Source organism: Poecilia formosa, unplaced genomic scaffold (assembly GCF_000485575.1).
Source record: "Poecilia formosa unplaced genomic scaffold, Poecilia_formosa-5.1.2 Scaffold250, whole genome shotgun sequence".
In the NCBI taxonomy this organism is placed as follows: Eukaryota; Metazoa; Chordata; class Actinopteri; order Cyprinodontiformes; family Poeciliidae; genus Poecilia; species Poecilia formosa.
In genome coordinates, this window is record NW_006800189.1 from 198,932 (window position 1) to 217,433 (window position 18,502).

Below are 18,502 nucleotides of genomic sequence, written 5' to 3' on the forward strand. Positions count from 1 at the left end.
GTGGTGGTTTTAGTTTTTAGTTTTTACAGTGGTGGTTTTAGTTTTTAGTAGTTACAGTGGTGGTTTTAGTTTTTAGTTGTTACAGTGGTGGTTTTAGTTTTTAGTAGTTACAGTAGTGGTTTTAGTTTTTAGTTGTTACAGTGGTGGTTTTAGTTTTTAGTTGTTACAGTGGTGGTTTTAGTTTTTAGTTGTTACAGTGGTGGTTTTAGTTTTTAGTAGTTACTGTTATGGTTTTAGTTTTTAGTAGTTACTGTGGTGGTTTTAGTTTTTCATACTTCGGTTGATTTATAGGTGTTCAAACAGGTCTAAGTATTGGATTTAGGTAAGAAATGAATTAATCGCAATTGAAATGAGCTTATATGTAATGTTGAATAAACATTAGATATAATTCCAGTTAGCTATAGTTTCTCCCCATTAATTATTTATTATTAATTCATTTATTTAAACGGAAATGTTTTCTCAGTTTCAGCTTTTGTCATTTCTTTAGTTTTAGTTAACAATAATAACCTTCCCTCTTTGTCACGATAACAAATTTTGCTGGACGATATATTTTCCCAAAAGTTATGGCGATAAACAATAAAATTGTTTTTTAAAGACCATTTTCAAGTATTAAAAAGGTGATAACATAATAATGTCTAAAGAAACTTGCTTTAGCCTTTTTGAAATTTTTAAATCAAGCTAGGTGTGAAAAACTGAAGCTACCACTAACTGCTACAAACTAAACTGAAACTAAACATTTAAAAACTAGCAAACCCACTCCAAGAACTAATTAAAGCTAACTTAATTAGACAAAAAATGAGAAAAGCAAATTAACTGATTTATTGCTTATTGCCTCTCGCTGATGAAATGAATCTTCTGCGGGTGAAAAAAGTGAAATCAAGCCGTCAGCCTCTCACCTGAGTCGTAGGTGAAGTCCCTGGGCTCCTGCTTGATCATCATGCTGGCTGGGTAGGCGTGGGGCAGCGGCGCGCCCATCATGGCCGGGTGCTCGAACAGGGGGTCCGGGTACTCCTGCTTGAAACCCTGAGGGGGGAAGGGGATGCTGGGCTCCGACAGCTGCCGGTGGTAGATGGGCCGGCTGTCCCGGGCCATCGTTGGCGGGGAGGGAAACGAGTGGCACGGCTCAGAGAGCTGGCGTCGAAATCTGGGAAAACAGTCACCAGACACATTAGGCACACAATAACACAATAAAAAATGGGAGAAATAATAAAAAAAGATAGAAAAATAACACTTTTTCTATAAGCAATTAATTGTTTTAAGTATTTTTCAACACTGTTAAGTTGTAGGAGGGGTAAGAAAACTCAAATTCAAAGATACTAAACTCAAATTAACTCAAATTCTTAGTTAAAGTGATGGCTGTTGGCAGGAGAGATCTCTTGTAGCTGCCTGTATTGCAGCAAATTTGAAGAAGTCTGACTGAAGACACTGTTGGAAGTTTGTCAAAAAAAAAAAAAAAAGCAAATTTTTCCCCTCAGAAAGGCAGGAATGAAAGTTTGTAAAAGAAAAAATCTCAATAAAAGTAGAGCAACTCTAAAATGCTGCTGGTAAAAGACAAAAAAGGTAAATAATCCTATTTTTAAGGGCTTTTTTTCATAGCCATGTGGTGGCGTTTTAAAGTATCTTTTTACACTTCAAAAACACATTACAAAACAAGACAATTTCAATGTAAGTGAAATAATCTGCCAATGGACTCAATACTGGGTTGCTAGGTAACGGCCTGGGCTTGGCTGGGGTTGCTAGGTAACGGCGCAATAAACAGATCTAGTACTTTTTCATGAAAACCAAGGAATTATTTACGTAAAACAAGGTTCTATATTTTCCTGATAAGTTACTTTTACGTTAGTTTCGTCTTAATTCAAGTGTAAGAAGATATTTGCAGTAGAAACTAGAAACAAATACTCTCAGATTGAGTGTTTTGCTATTATCTAGAGCTAATAGGACAATAATGTTCTGCCAAAGTTGTTTTCCCCTCTGGCCAGTTAATAAACACTGGGGCACCATTACGGTCCGTTGTCAGGGCAACCAGCGGGTTAATGGTGACGTTGCGGCGGTACCTGTGGTCAATGGAGTAGGCGCTGTCCGGGAGAGGCTGCGAGGGCGGGATGTGGGCGTAAGTCCGGTCCGGTTTGGGCGTGGGCGAGCCATGGTGCAGGGGGGACACCGGGGTGCTGCAGGGGGGCGTCACTGGGCTGGAGGGCTTCATTCCTGTGTGGTGCTTCTGCTCATAGGCACTGCGGCAACAAAACAACCCAGATGTCAGGGAACTGTGGCGCTCTGGTACCGAGTCCAGAACGTTCTGGTACCGAGTCCAGAACGACACAGATGAGGTGAAATAAGTTACTGTAGCCAAGCTGGACATGTTACAACAATGCAAGTTTTGGTTATTTGAAAAGATGTGCAATAATAAACATGAAGGAGTTTTATGTTTATGACTGTTGGTCACAAAACAACATTATCATTTATTGATAAATGATAATGTTGTTGTTTTGGTGCCATTTTCAGGTAATATTATTAGCGATAATAATGTAAGAATAAAACTTCAAATTCTAATGAACATTTAACACTGGAACTGGAAGACATTTTAATTATCTGAAATAAATAAACAAAACAGCAGAAACAACAAATAAATAAAGTTTCTGTAAACAAAAATGGCTAGTTCAGACCAAAACATCAGACTGAAGACTTTAGTCAAAAAGGTTTTGGTAGAAAGAGAGAAAAACATGCAAATGGAAATTATAGAGCTAATCTTAATTTATCATACAATTAATTGATTTATTGATTATTGTGATTACTACCCAACTCTGATTAAAAGTAAATTAAAAGTGTAAACTTTGCATTACGAGTGTCGTTATTCACCAAATAATAATGTATTTGGTGAATTTACCAAATAAATGTTATTATTACCATTTATTATTATAAGTAAGTTTTATTATTTATAATAACACTTACTTGGTAAATTTACCAAATAATAACACTTTATTTGGTAAATTTGCCAAATAAATACACTTTATTTCATTTGTTTACCAAATAACACTTGATAAACATTCAAACATAGACGTTCATGAACACTCCTTCATGTTAGTAACAAGTTTCATCTGGGCGTCTTGTGCACAGCCCTTCAGATGAAGCGCCAGCCATGTTTTAACAGGTGAAGTGCGCGGCGGGCCACCTGATGCTGTACGGACACTTCTCCCCATACTGGAGCTTGAAGGGCCGCTCCTGACTGCAGTTGGAGCTCAGCTCTGAGCACGGGCTGTGCAGCTCCCGCTTGATCTTCAGCTGCAGTCCGTGGAAAGCCACTGCAGCGCGAGACAAAGAGACAAACACACCTGAATCACAACGGCGTCACATCAAGTTTAATATTAAAAGTTAAAACATTTCTAAGGAGCTCAGGAGGAAAAATAAACTCATACACTGCAAAAACACAAGATCTTACCAAGTAATTTTGGTCTAGCTTCTAGTGAAAATGTATTATTTCCCTTAAAATAAGACAAATGAACTTAAAAATAACTTTTCAGCAAGATATAGAAACTTGTTTTAATTCAGTAATTCTTTAATATTGATGAGTTTGTTCTTTTGGCAGTTAAATGAACTTATCTTGTTATAAGTTAAATAATCTGCCAATAAAACTAGAACTAGAACTTTTTCATCAATATTAAAGAATTATTTATTTAAACAAGCTTCTACATCTTACAAAAAAGTTACCTGTAAGTTAGTTTTGTCTTATTTGCACAAAAACTAGACCTAAATTACTTGGTAAGATTTAATGTTTTTGCAGTGTAATTTACACACAGAAAACAACAAAAACAAATAATCATTAAGGTTTTTTTTCCTAGTGCAAACATCTGATTAAGACAAAACTAATGTGAAAGTAAGATGAGATCAGCAAGATTTAAGAGCTTGTTTTACGTAAATAATTCATTTATGTTGGTGAAAAAGTTCTGGTTCCACTGGTTGATTATTTCACTTATAACATGGGGAAAATATCTGGTTGTAAATAAATTTATCTGCCAATGGAACCAGAACTTTTTAATCAGTATTAAAGAATTATTTACCTTAAAACAAGCTCCTTGAACAAGGACAATAAATGATTGACTAAAGTCTTAATTCTGATTGCAAAGAAATGTTTTAGTTCTTCTTGGTTAGGAACATAAACTCCCAGTTTTATGGACTGGAGAGACAGAATTAAATAAAGATTAACATTATGGAAAAAACAACTTAAATTTAAATCTAAATGGAAACCAGTAACTGGATCCATGTTGAAATACCTCAATATATATTTTCAATTTATTTTGTACTATTATTATTGTTACTTTAGTTTTAATCTTTCCTTTGTCTGTTGTTGTTATTCTCACTCTAATTAAAGTGGATTTACAAGTTTATGGACGTATTTGATGAATACTACACTGTAAAAAATATCTGTAAAATTTACGGTAAAACACTGATAGTTGTGACAGCTGCCAGTATTTTACCGTAAATTTTACAGATTTTTTTTTACAGTGTAGCCTTTCTTAATGGTTTAATTTTTTTTGAGAAATGTATTTTTGTTTTCTTTTTCCTTCATCGGAAAAGTAAACATCTCCTCACCAATTTACGGTAATTTATTATTGTTAGTGTTTTTGTGTAGCACTTTGGCGCACTTTAAACCTGTTTTTGAAATGATATATGAATAAATTTGACATCGGTCGTCTCCAGATTTAAACAACATCTATGCTTATCGTAGTTCAAATGAAGGTTTTTATGAATGAGATGTTAATAAATTGGGACAAAGTTGGACCTGTGTTTGCAGTGTATAAGACAGTTACTGGGAAATACATAAAAAGATACTTCTGAGTTAGTTTTGTCTTATTTTGTGTGTAGTAAGGTAAGATTTTGTGTTTTTGCAGTGAAACACAGACTCCACCTGTCCTCCATTTTGACATCTCAGGACGTCACCGACACAAACAAACAACTCACTTCAAATCTCGTTTGTTTCTCCTGCCGGTTCTCTGCTGGTGAAATATGACAATCATAAAACGGGCCCCTATAAATACTTTATCTGCTTTCAGCAGGCTGTCAATACGTTCCAGACGACAACAACGGGCGCATTGATCCGCCGGGCCGGGCGGGGCCGGGGGCCCTGCGGCCCCCGCTGTGAGCCCGGTCCATCTGAGAGGCTGTTAAGTGCCTGATCAGTCCTGATTAACATCCCATCATCTCGAGTCATGATCAACGCTAATCTAATCGACTGCGTCTCTGAAGGAAAGCCCAGTCAGTCGGTCAGAATGAAGCCGGGCTCGGGTTGCCTGGCCGCGTCTCGCTGACAGCGGATCGGTTCTGGAAGCAACGGCAACACGCTTCAAAAAATAACACAAATCATACCAAGCATTTTGGTATTTTGAGATTAAAATCAGAATTACAAGAAAAAGTCGGAATTCTGATCGTAAAGTCAGAGTAAAGAAGTAAAGAGATCTGAGATTAAAGCCGGGCTCGGCTTTAATCTCAAGAAAATTATCTATTAAAAAATTATCTATTAATTATCTATTACCTCAGAATTCTCAGAAAATAGTCAAAATTCTGAGATTAAACTGAGAATTATGAGAAAGGGGGTCGGTTCTGACTCGTGAGTTGAAGCGATCCCACACTAAAAAAAAGACACAAAATCATACCAAGTATTTTAAGACTAAAGTTGAAATTATGAGGAAAAATGTCAGAATTCTAAGATTAAGATCAGAATTCTGAGAAATTGGAGATTAAAGTCAAAATTCTCTGAAAATAATCATATTTCTGATATTAAAGTCAGACCTCAGGGAAAATAATCTGAGATTAAACCTCAGAGTTCTCTGAAAAAAGTCAAAATTCTGAGATTAAACTGAGAATTATGAGAAAGGGAATCGGTTCCGACTCGAGGTGGAAGCAAACACATCACACTTTAAAACACACTCAGTCATACTAAGTATTTTTTAGTGTTTTGAGATTAAATTCAGAATCCTAACGTGTTTTGGTATTTCGGTCTTCGTCAGTGGTCCAAACGTTTTGCATGGGGTCAAAAAAGTTGAAAGAACCACAAAATTTTAACAGCATGCTATTTTATTTTTTTATTCTTATCTGTTAAATAAACTAAACACACAACAAAGCAGTCAGATTTGTGTAAATTGTATATTTAAAACAAAAAACGGAAAAAGTCTTGCAGGTTTGCCAAAAGCAGCAAACCATGCACTAAACTCTGTTTTAACTGATCTTTATTATTAAAATAAATTAAATTCAAAGCAAAAACCTGGATGAATGTTTTGTGTTTTCAGTGAAAAATTCCCTGTTGTTTTTAAATCTGCATCAACAGCCTGATCCAGGGCCGCACAGAATTGTTCCGAGGGCCGCAAATGGCCCCCAAGCCACACTTTGGACACAGTATTGGACACAGTATAAATAATACACCTGAAATAAAGAATTTTTTCTTTAATATTATTAAAGTTGATTGATTGATTGATTGATTGATTCCTATGTTATAATGTAACAAGTACTTAGTTATCAATATTAAGGAATTATTGACTTTATAATCTTGTATATCTTGATGAAAAGTTACTTGTAGTTTGTTTTGTCTTATTTCAAGTGCACTTGGATATTTTAACTACAAACTAGACAGAAAATACTTGGTGAGATTTTATATTTTTGCAGCATTAACAGATTTTAGTGAAGAAAATTAAAAATTTTGTTTGATTACTGAGAACATTCTGGAAGGTTCAGTTGGTAAAGATAAAACTGTCTGAGATTTTGAGTTTTTGCAGTGTTATATTGGCACGAAGGTGGAGTTTATTAACTAATTAAGTGCCTTAAAAAGCTATTTGGTTTCAGTGGATTTTAAATTGGGATATTAGGAAAGAAACATATAAACTAGACAAAAGTACGTGGTGATATCTTTGCAGTGCAGAATGCATGAGCAGAAAGAGAGATGGAAACTTGACGAACTGTCAGTGAAGCTGCAGAACAAACATTGAGATCCAGCAGCTGTTTTGGGTTTTTCTCTAATCTGCCTGACATCTGCTGGGTGTGCAGGGGTCTGTCCGCCGAGCGCCTGGGGGCCCGACCGCACGGCCCCGCATGCCGGGCCCCAGGGGTCGTTCGCAGCCCTCACTGGGGGCCTGACCTTTCCAGGTCATCGATCGGAGGTCAAAAAGACACTTCCTGAGGGGAGACCTTTTGACGGGGCTCGTTTAGACGGCACAGAGTCAGAATGACGTCTGAGCTTCAATCGTCACGATTAAAACCGTCATCGGTTTGATTATCAACCGATACAGGAGAAGATTACAACCACTTAAAAACAAAGAAATCTAACTCTGATAAAGAGTCTGATATAAAAATCTAAGATTAAAGTCACAATTAGGTTTTTTTTCAGTCGCCAAAAAACACACAAAATATTTCTAGTATTTTAATCTAGTGTTTCTAATATTCTAGTATTTTAGATCTAGTTTAGTGCAAATATCTTAGCTCACTTAAAATAAGATAAAATTAACTTACAAGTAGCTGGAAAGCTACTTGTAAGTAACTTTGTTTTGCAAGTAACTTTTTCTTGTAAGTTTTGCTGAAAAGTTAAAACAAACTCTCTGCAGGAGTTTAACTGAAAAATACCTAATATTACTGAAAATGTACTAGTTCCATTGACAGATTATTTCACTTATAACAAAACATTTTCACCATGTTACAAATAAAATAATATATCTAATATATACTTTGTTGCTAGGTAACAGGCTGGGCTTGGGGTTGCTAGGTAACAGGCTGGGCTTGGGGTTGCTAGGTAATGGCACAACACCCGTTGATTATGAAATAAATGGAACAAGAACTTTTTCATCAATATTAAGAATTTATTGACTCTAAACAAGCTGCTATATCTTACTGAAAAGTTAATAAGTTAGTTTTGTTTTTTTATAAGTGTACTGAGATATTTCCACCAAATATATTTATTAAGATTTGTGTTTTTGCAGTGTATGTACTGAAATTTAAAAAGTAACAGAAAACGACGTAAATTTAATAAGATCTTATATTTCTTGTGATCTAAAATCTTTTGATAGGATCGTTTACCTCGTCTGTTGTCATTTGCTTCTTTTATGCTTTTATTGTATCAAACTCCCCAGAAGTTGAAACCATAAGCGGATTTTCCCAAAATAGGAACAAACGCAAAAAATCAACAACTTAGCAATTTCCAACCCAGCAGATGCCAAAACTCTAGTTTTAATTTCTTAATTTAATTAAAGTTAAGAGGTGAAGTTCCTCGGTTTGCGTGAGAATCCCTCAGAAAGACTCGACTGAGCGTCGCATCGGGTCGTAACAATGCAGCAGCACAGGGTCTTAAATTAGAAATGGAAATGTCACAATAGATTTCGTCAGCAGGGTGCCAAGGTACACAAATCAATAGCGAGGGCATCGCCTCTGACTGAAGCAGAGACTTCCTATCCAGTCCAGAATGTCATGCCCATCATGGCTTGATTGCTCTCATTATCTACATATTGATTAATCAAGATGGAAAGGAGAGAGGTAGTTAGAGCAATTATCAGGCCCATTTTTAATGCTAATGTTTTTGTGCCATTCTCTTAAACATTTATTAGTTTTCTCAAGTCTTTGCTGTGCGGATAGTAAAAAATATTTATTGTCAAAAACCTTTAGGGCTCTTCAATCCAGTTCATGTTGTTCTTAAAAGTATTTTGTACCGATTAGTAGATATAATTTTATTATCATAAGAAGCATTCATTTATGTTTTGCTTTTGAATATTTGATAATAATAGTAAAATATATTGGTTGTAAAATACACATTATTACCAAATAAACGTGACATTCTAACAGTTAGATAAAACGTATGAGTTACAAAATCCCATTTAAAAAGCTTTTACCACTTTTATTATTTTTCACAGCTATCTACATTTCTTGACCTGAATTTTGCTTTTCTATAGAGAATGTTTAAATAAAAACACAAAACCAAATTTTGCTGGACGATAAATTGTCCCAGAAATTACTGCAATAAATTATAACATTGTTGTTTTGAGACCATTTTCAAGTAATACAATGGCATAAATAATGCAAGGACACATTCTGACAGATCAATAAACTTTAAATTCTGACAAACGTCTGACAGAAAACATCCAAAATAAATAAACAACAGAAAAAACAAAGAAAAATGAGTGAAAAAGGGACCAAAACACCAAACTGAAGATCAGTTTTGGTAGAAAGAAAAACTCTAATTAATGCAAATAGAAATTATTGAGTTTGTTTTAATTGAACTCATTGATTTATTGTTTATTTTTCACAACTACCTGCATTTCTTAACCTGCATCTTTCTTTTCTGTGGAGAATGTTTACATAAAAACACAAGTAATTCGCTACAAAGACGGAAAACGACAGACAGAAGCTACGGAGCTCGTTTTAGTCAACCACCTCTTGGTGACGGATCTGTTGGCCCAAACTGCTGTGAACTCTTAGGAGCAAATTGTGAATTTTGGCAGAACCGGAGCCGACGTTTGGCAGATATTTCTCCGGTCCATTCATAAAAAAGTTCAGGTCTTTTGGCAGCGGTGAAAAACCTCCCATTCCATTTTCACCTGCTGCAGGCGCTCGGCTCTGCTGCTAAATGATGGCGGCTCGGATGTGCCGGCAACGTGTGGCCTCATTTTACACCTCCGCTCCTCCTTCGTTCCCTGCTAAGTTATGCTAATGGTAAGCATCTGTGTTGGAGTTTGAGACAAAGAAATTTCTCCCGATTCTCCTTCAGCTTTGTGACACTTTTGCTTTGCATGCTGGTTGGTCGGCGGAGAGCAGAAAGTTGACATTGAGGACGGCTGTCCTGCTTGCTCAACATGAAAAGGTCATGAAATTTAAGGTGGAAAAAACACAAAATGAGCCAAAAGTTTACTGGATCATTTAGCTCATTTTTACAGTTTACATCAAATTAAAACTGGATTTCATTCTTTTACTTTCGGTTTTGATGGGAAATGAAATAAATTATGTTGCAATAAACAATCAATCTATCAATTCAGTTGATCACAGAGACAAATTAAATCAAGCTCAGTAATTATATTTATATTTTGACTTATAGTTTTTCCTCTTTTCTTTCTCTCTTTCTACCAAAGCTGATCTTCGATCTTTTGTTTTGAACTATCCCTTCTCTTGAAGGACAGTTTTGTTTATAATTCTTCTTTTGTTGTTTCTGTTGTTTTGTTTGTTTATTTTGGATATTTAGTGTGAAATGTTCATTAGAAAATAAATTTTGAGAATGTGTTCTTTCATTATTTACGCCGTTACCTTTAGATTACTTGAAAATGGTCTCAAAACAATATTATCGTTTATCGCAATATCTTCTGGAACAATTTATCATCCAGCAAAATTTGTTTCTCTAACTGGCTTATTTGTATTTTTATTAATTTTTCTCTACAGAAAAACGAAATCCAGGTAAGAAATCTAGATATTTGTGAAAAATAATAAAAGTTGTTTAAATGTGATTTTTTAACTCATATTTTTTGTTGTCTAACTGAAAAAGGTTGATGTGTCAAATATGATACAAACATAACAGAAAGCCAGGTGATATTTGACATTTACAGGAATCAAAAAACAGTTTAATTTTGAAATAATATGATTTTTTTCTTTTATCAGTTGAATCAAAAATCACTGATTGTCAAAATTCTCAAGACTTCATATGATCAAAAACCCAAACTGTAATCCAATTGTTGTGGATTTTAGCCCATATTTAGTGATCTAACATTAATGATAACCTTTTAAAAACTGAGTAAAAATGAATAATTTTCTTAAAGTCTGATGATGAGAATCAGTGATTGATTATTTCTTATAAGCCCCAAAACCTTGAGACCAAACTTAAGTATCAATGGCTGCTCTATCAATCTAATAATGCTCAATTCTGATTTTTTCCCAAATTACCATGTACGACAACACTTTCAGATGATGAAAATGTTAATTATTCATTGTTATTTTAATACATTCTTCAAAAGAAAAGGGAGGCCAATGAACTGCAGTAGACTGGAGTTTTACCATTATTGCCAAATATCCAAAAATAAAATTTAAATGAACGCTTCTTATGATAAAAAACATCAAATTGTGTAAAATTATATCAACTCTTCTATACAAAATACTTTTATAAACTCATTTGTTCTTTGCTAATCCTAACTAGTTTGCATAAGCAAATATGAAGCTAGCCATGTAGCATGCTAGCTAAATTCATCTTATATTTTCAGACAAACACATTTACTTATTTTATGCATCGATCTATAATACACAGATTTTGCTAATGTTAATGTTTCATACTATCAAAAATGATTAGCATTAGCTACTAATTTGACACGTGGCAAGCTAACAAAAGAAATGTTAAACAATCCTGTCACAATCTAAATTTTAGACAAAATTAATGAGTAGATCATATTTTTATACCATAAAACAAATGTTCCCCTTAGAAAAGCTAACAATTTTTAGCAATAAGCTAGAAATGTAGTTAGCTAGCTAATTTAGTAATTATCCAAACATGAATATTTTCTGAATAAATGTGTCGCTGTCATTTGGATTTATGGAATCTGATATATTTATTTGTACTTTAAACCAAAAACATGTTTTGAGTCGAAATGTTCTGTCATAAAGGACAGATTGACAAGACGGCAAATAAACTGTCGCTAATGGTCTTCAGATTCATGACACATAAAACTTTAGCTTTGTGTTTTTTTGTGGCCTGCACCATTATTTTTAAAAGATGGATGGTTTAATAGACATTCAGCCCATAAAAAGCTCCTTTAAAACACTGAACGTCTTTCTTTATAAACTGACCCAAGTAAACAGTTAATATTGAGTTTTAACTGAGTCAAAACATTTAAAGGTTTTTTATGGACGACTAAACCACATCAACACATCTTTTCTATGTATTTTAGAACATATTTTCTAAAATACATAGAATATATTGGATTATTGAAAAAATAAATAACTGCAGAAACACAAAATCTTACCAAGTATTTTTGGTCCAGTTTCCAGTGCAAATTTCTTGTTACACTTAAAATAAGACAAATTAACTTAAAACTAACTTTTCAGCAAGATATAGGAGCTTGTTTTAAGTAAATAATTCCTTAATATTGATGATAAAGAACTTGCTCAATTGGTAGATAAATTGACCTGTAATATAGGAAAAATGTTGTTATAAGTAAAATAATCTGCCAATGGAACTGGAACCTTTTCGTCAATATTAAGGAATTATTTAAACAAGCTCCTGTATCTTGCAGAAAAGTTACTTTTAAGTTAATTTGACTTGTTTCAAGTGAACTAAGAGAAGAAACTAGACCAAAAATACTTGGTAAAAGTTTGTTTTTGCAGTGGAATAAAAAATCTGGACTATTCAGTCCCACTGAGTGTTTCTGGACGCCCAACAAAAACATCTACTGGGTATTTTCATAAACAAAATGCCCGCTTTTCCTCCAGTTCATTCTGCTCAGTGTTTCCACCTCCACCTCAGCGGCCGCGCCTCCGTCTCTCGGCCCGGTGAAACCCATATGGGATCGCTGCCGGCTGGGATGCCTGCTCAAGCGCCCAGCCCCGCGCGGCGCGGCGCCCTCACCCCCCCCGCCATCTGTTAGCGCCCCTCCAGTCTGCGGCAGGTTTGCCAACAGGACAATTCAGATGGTCAGCAGCCTCCTGCCATCATGGCCGCCCACCCCGGCTACCTCTGAAGGACAACGGGACAGTCTTGGTGACCTCTGCTTCTGAACTCATCATTGGGTAATTTAGAGATGCTACTTTGAATTTTTTATTTTTTCAACGCAAAAACACAAAATCAAAAAAGATTCTTGTGGAAATATATTAGTTCACTTAAAATGCGACTAAAAAATAACTCATAAGTAACTTTTCAGAGAGATGTAGCAGCGTATTTAGACTCAATAATTCCTTTAATATTGATGAAAAACTTCTAGTTCCTTTTACTTCACAATCATGGGGCGTTGAGCCGTTACCTAGCAACCCCAGCCAAGCCCAGCCCGTTACCTAGCAACGCAGTATTGGATACATTGTGCAGATTATTTCACTTATAACATGGGGAAAACGTCTTACTGTAAGTGAAATAATCTGCCAGTAGAGGTAGTACATTATTTATGGGCCTGTAAAATAAACAATAAATCAATTAATCACATGATAAATTAGAACGAGCTCAATAATTTCTACTGATCATTTTTCTAGTTTTATTGTTTATTTGTGCAGCACATTTCAGCAACAAGGCATTTCACATAGAGCAACAATTGAAACATTAAATTTACCAAAAACTGGAAAATTTAATGTTTATAAACATCTAAAATGAGGATAAAAATCTTTAGTCTCAACTGGAGGATTTGGTTTACAGAAACTTTATAATTAATTTATTTGTTGTTTCTGTTTATTTTGAAAATTTAAAATCCAGTGTTACATGTTCATTAGAATTTGAAGTTTATTGATCTTTGACAGTGTCCTTTTTGCAACATTATTGTGATATTACTTGAAAAGTGTCTAAAAATCAACATTATTATCGTTTATCGCGATAACTTCTGGGACAATTTATCATCCAGGATCATTTGTTATTGTGACAGATCTAATTATTTACGTAAAAAAAGTTCTTATTTCTTGTTGAAAAGTTACTTGAAAGTTTGTTTTGTGAAATAAGACATTTACACTAAAAACTAGACTAAAATTACTTGGTAACATTTTGTGTTTTTGCAGTGTAGCTGCTCACACTATTCACAAATTAGGTGAGAGGAATGATTTTCTATGCAACTTATTATACAAAAGATATTTATTATCAAAATTGATGATTGAATGTCCGACTCAACCATATTTAAAACCTTTAAACCTACAATCATTGTTCAGCTGTTGCTCTTGGGGTTAAAGGATGATGGAAATCATGGCGTGGGCGCCCACTTTTGTGCTTTTTCTCACAGTTTCATGCGTATTTTGGCTCATCTGAAAGACATGTGCTCGATCCGAGTCCCACTGCGCTCCACTCTCTCAATTTCTGTCCCCACCTTGGCTTCATTTCCTCCAGAGACGGAGCGTGCCAAGCCTCCGTGAGCCACCAACGTTCACAACCAGGTGATGTTTGTGCGCTCTCCTTATCGCTGAGTGCACGAAATCAGACATCAGCAACACTTCTGCAAGTATTATTAGAAACTTAATTTAATATTCAATGGGATAAATTGTGTAAAAAAAAAGAGTTGCAGCTGTTTTTATTCTGCAAGACGAGCCGACCCTCCAGTAAAAAAGATAAATGTAGTCACTAATTTTACTGTGCCTTATTTAGAAAACGTAACCACACTGGATGGTTTATGCAGGAGCCCTTTGAGAAAAGGTTACCGTGGGAGATTTAAAAAAAGAAAGCGTCACTTAAAAGGCATTGGGAGATAAAAATATCAGCTTAAAAAAAGTCTGCCTCAAGATTTTGATGTTTTCCTTATGCAAATAAACCACCAAGAGAAAGAGGTAAACAGATCGTGATAAACTCTAGTTTTCGTACGTCTATCTGCTGCAGATAGGAAGCAAAGATGAACGAACCGAGAGACACACACAATATTTAAAATAAATTTAAAAGAAGAGGTGGATAACTACGAGACGCAGCGGCGATGTTTCCTACTCACAGTTTTCTGCCTGGAAGTCTGGAACAAACTGCTCGTCATTGTCGGGAACTTGAGCTAAAGACACAAAGAGAAGAGAAAAAACGAAGCAGAGGATTTTTCTCTCACGGTCAGACCGATCTCTGCAGAACCGAGTCGCTTTGTCTTCTTCAAATTCGTGAAGAAAATCTCTGAAATATGTTTTAATCCTCATCCTTAGGCATTTTTTTTAAAAAATGTAACAACCATTAAACCAAGTTATGTAAAATCTGCATGATTCTTTTTAAAAAAATGTTAGCATATAATTGAACTGCAGTGATTTTACTCTCAAATTTACATTTTCCAACCTAAACTTGTTTTAATTTATTGATGCTGAAATGTTCTAAAAACTCTGATTACATCGTCATGCATCTGTTTTCTCTAAATCTCAATTGCAGTTTATTTGCAAAAGAAAATTTATAAAACTGAGGCGATAATGTGATTTAAAAAAAAAATTACTTTTTTATGTTTTTCGCATTTTAAATTTTTAAATGATAGTTCGGTTGCATTTATTATCAAACCTGAATTGTTTTTAAAGAAATCTGTTCTCATTTTGATGATTGTTGGAATAAATCTAAATTTATGCATATATGCAGCCCTGGAAAAAATTAAGAGGCCACTTAAAATGATCAGATTCTCTGATTTTACTGTTTATAGGAATATTTTTGAGTAAAATGAACGCAGTTCTTTTATTCTACTGACAACATGTCTCTGAAATTCAAAGCAAAATTGAGTATTTATTTGCAGAGAAATGGTCAGAATAAGGGAAAAGATGCACTGCTTTCAAACCTCAAATAAGGCAAAGAAAACAAGTTTATGTTCATTTAGAAACAACAATATTAATGTTTTAACTCAGAAGAGTTCAGTCAGTATTTGGTTAAATAACCAGGAGGTTTTCAATGGAGTAGCTCCTCATTTTTCCATAGTTGTACATAAAATGATTTTTGATTAAAATTAAGATATAAATCGACCCTGGCTGACTTGCAGTGACTCGCTTGCTGCAGATTTTTCCTTTTTTTCCGTCTGGCTCCCTCTCCGCCTCCCAGATCCACTTCCGGAGGACGCCCCGTCCATTGACTGCGCCGCATCCTCGGCTTTCCCCCGTTTGCCAGCAGCCAATCACCCATTGCTACCAGTATCTAATTGGCTTCCTCCCCCACTGGTGGGTCCACCTGTACCTACCGAGTCAGGTCTGTTCCGACCCAAACCCAGCGAACGCCTCACCTGCACCCAGCTAATGCTAAAATAATGAAGCCTGCTCCGCTCCAGCTCCAATTAGGCATGCACATATTTATCTCCAGAGTGTTTACACTCGCTGACAGCTTCCCCACATCCCTCAAGTTTGACTCTCTGCAGCAAAAAGACATATTAAATGTGTCATTAGCACTTCTATTTATACCCACAAAGAGGTGAATCCTCATTATCACACGACCAGTAGCGTGTCTCGACGTGTCTGGAGGTCTTCGAAATGAAAAAAACGAGAGGTTTTTCCACTTTTATCACTCTTGATGTGGTCAGAGGTCTGTTATTCCCTCTCATCAGAAGTGTGAACAGAGGAGAGTAAACAATTAACAGATAGGGAGGAAAAAACGCACATGCAATAAAATCTTAAAAACCAAGTAAAACTAAGCAAAACATTAAATGCCACGTTAAAAAAAGTTGGATTGTAGCATGAAAAAGGGCAGCAGCATGTGGTGGAGTGAGAGGAAGTAGAGGATGGGTGAGTCAGTCTGAATGGGCCAACAAGCTCCCGGGGAGATCGGCAGAGCTGGAAACCATTCACAAAAAACAGGCTGCAAAACTGAACCCACAAACCATTTAAAGGGATTTTAAAACGGGCGCGGATTTACTAAAGCTAGACATGAGTGTGAAAGAGGAGGGAAAATTTGAAAAAACTACAAAAATGTATACTTTTTTTTTTTTTTTTTTAAAAAAAAAGCGTCTTGAGTTAGAGAGGAAGTAGGTGGAGGCGGCGGAGGGGGTCAGACGTTTACCCGTCATTTGACAAACCTTCAACTTCTCCGTCTTTGGAGTCGGAAATTTAACCCGTCCCTCATAGTTCCTCGTCTTCTTCCAATTACCTGAACCGATAAATCTTAGAAATGGGAAGGTATTCCTTTTCATCTTAATGGACAGGAAGTCATTCATTAAGTCCACAATCCTGAACCGTACATCATCACATCGACCCATGACAGGCAGAACCGTAATCCTGAACTCAAACACCTTTTTTCTCCGGCCGCCGTTTCATTCCATCACTTTGGTTATTAAATATTAAAAACACGTCTTTTACTCTTTTACTGCTAATTCTGCCTCACAGTCGTTTAAATATCTCAGGATCCGTAACAAAGAATACTTCCCATTTTTTAAAAGATTCGGGTTGAAGAATAAATGGGAGTCTATAAATGATTGAGTCCATTTTGTCGGGAGAATTTACTTTTCTACGACTCGATCGGATTTCAAAAAAGACTTGGAGTAAACGCAGGTCGCAACTGGAGTGAAGTCTACACAACTTAGAAAAATATTGGAGCAGAAATCTCAAACTTTTAGATTTTTAACCCAAAATATGATCATTATATAACCATATTCTATTTTATGCTCTTAAATAAAACACTTTATTAATTAATTTGAACCTTAAATACACTTTTAAACAATATTTAAATAAAAAAAAATTAAACAATGCATTACACGATTTGCTGCAGTCTCTCAAATATTTGTGCTTTTTTATGTTATTTTATGGCAGAACTGCCGTTTAGAAATGTGGCATTTTTACACTAAATTTATATACATTTTAAAATACATTTAGTTTAGTTTTGGAATAAATCTGAAACTACAGCAACTCTTAAGTTGTAAAACATTTTCTATAATTCAACTTTTTCTCAAACTACAACAAAAACTGAGATAAAATTATTAGGTTTCATCTTAAAGTCCAACATGCAAAATAGAAATAAATTTTTTACCAAAAGTTCGGTGCTGCAGACACGACGGAAAGAGGACGCTCGCGCTTAAATCCTGAAGCATCCCGTCTCAGTTAGACCACCATGAGCAAGGGTTGCCATTAGAAAGAAAATTAAAATATGCAAAAAGACGATTAAAAAAACAAAAAAACTTATTGCCTCTCTGAGAGACGGGTCTGTTTGGGAAGTTTGAGAAAAAAAATTATAGATCCATTTTTTTCTTTTTCTATCCCACCAAGAAGTGAAATTCAAGAAGACAAGGTGATAGTAAAGTACAGCTGTAGAAGATAAAGAGACGAGTGCTGAGAGGAAGCAACGGGGAGAGAAAAAGAGAGAGAGAGAGAGAGAGAGAGAGAAAGAGAGAGAGAGCTGGTGGGCTGCAGCGGCGGTGGCGGCTGGCGCGCAGCGTGTTGGCTGCTGCCAAAAGCAGGAGAGACAGTGAGCGTCTCCTTCTCCTGGTAATCTGTGATGACACTCTCTGGGTAGAGCCTCCTCGGTCTCCCTCCAGACCCCTCGCTCGCTCACAGTCTCTAATGTATGCATGACACACAAGGTGCCTCTTCCACACAGGCTTTTAATTGGACTGCGATGCAAGGCATGCAACTCCAGCCTGCTTCCTTCCTTTCTTTCTCTTCACTGCATCACCACCACAACCTCTCCTGCCTCCCTGCTTGAGGGCTGAAGCACTCACCTTCTGCCAGCCATGCCTCCTGCAGCTGACGGAGGTCCTGGAAAAGCTCTGAGGGCACAAAAAGCAGAAAAGACCAAACAAAGTGTCAGAAACAACCGAGTTCATTGTGACTGGCTGCAGCTCAGAGTGTGCAGCTAATAACGAGTCAATTTGTGAGTCTGACCGCTGACAGAGGCTTGTGAGGATCATCACAGGCCGCTGTGCTGTAATTGAGATTCTGTAGTTAGCGGCGGCGC

At 35.9% G+C, this 18,502-nt stretch overlaps 1 protein-coding gene across 4 annotated transcripts in view; it reads right to left on the bottom strand.

Annotated features, from left to right (window-relative positions):
• Window positions 1-18,502, bottom strand: part of etv1 (ETS variant transcription factor 1) — a 30,822-nt gene that overhangs the window by 10,932 nt on the left and 1,388 nt on the right. For 2 of the 4 annotated variants that reach the window (XM_007569863.2, XM_007569862.2), the window contains exons 4-8: window positions 18,267-18,314; window positions 14,607-14,660; window positions 3,170-3,299; window positions 2,055-2,231; window positions 897-1,144 (exon numbers count right to left, since the gene is read on the bottom strand). In XM_007569863.2, the coding sequence (XP_007569925.1) occupies window positions 897-1,144; window positions 2,055-2,231; window positions 3,170-3,299; window positions 14,607-14,660; window positions 18,267-18,314 (657 nt within the window). Of the gene's footprint in view, window positions 1-896; window positions 1,145-2,054; window positions 2,232-3,169; window positions 3,300-14,606; window positions 14,661-17,578; window positions 18,216-18,266; window positions 18,315-18,502 lie in introns of those variants that run through there. The other 2 variants (XM_007569864.2, XM_016680646.1) reach the window with 1 other exon arrangement.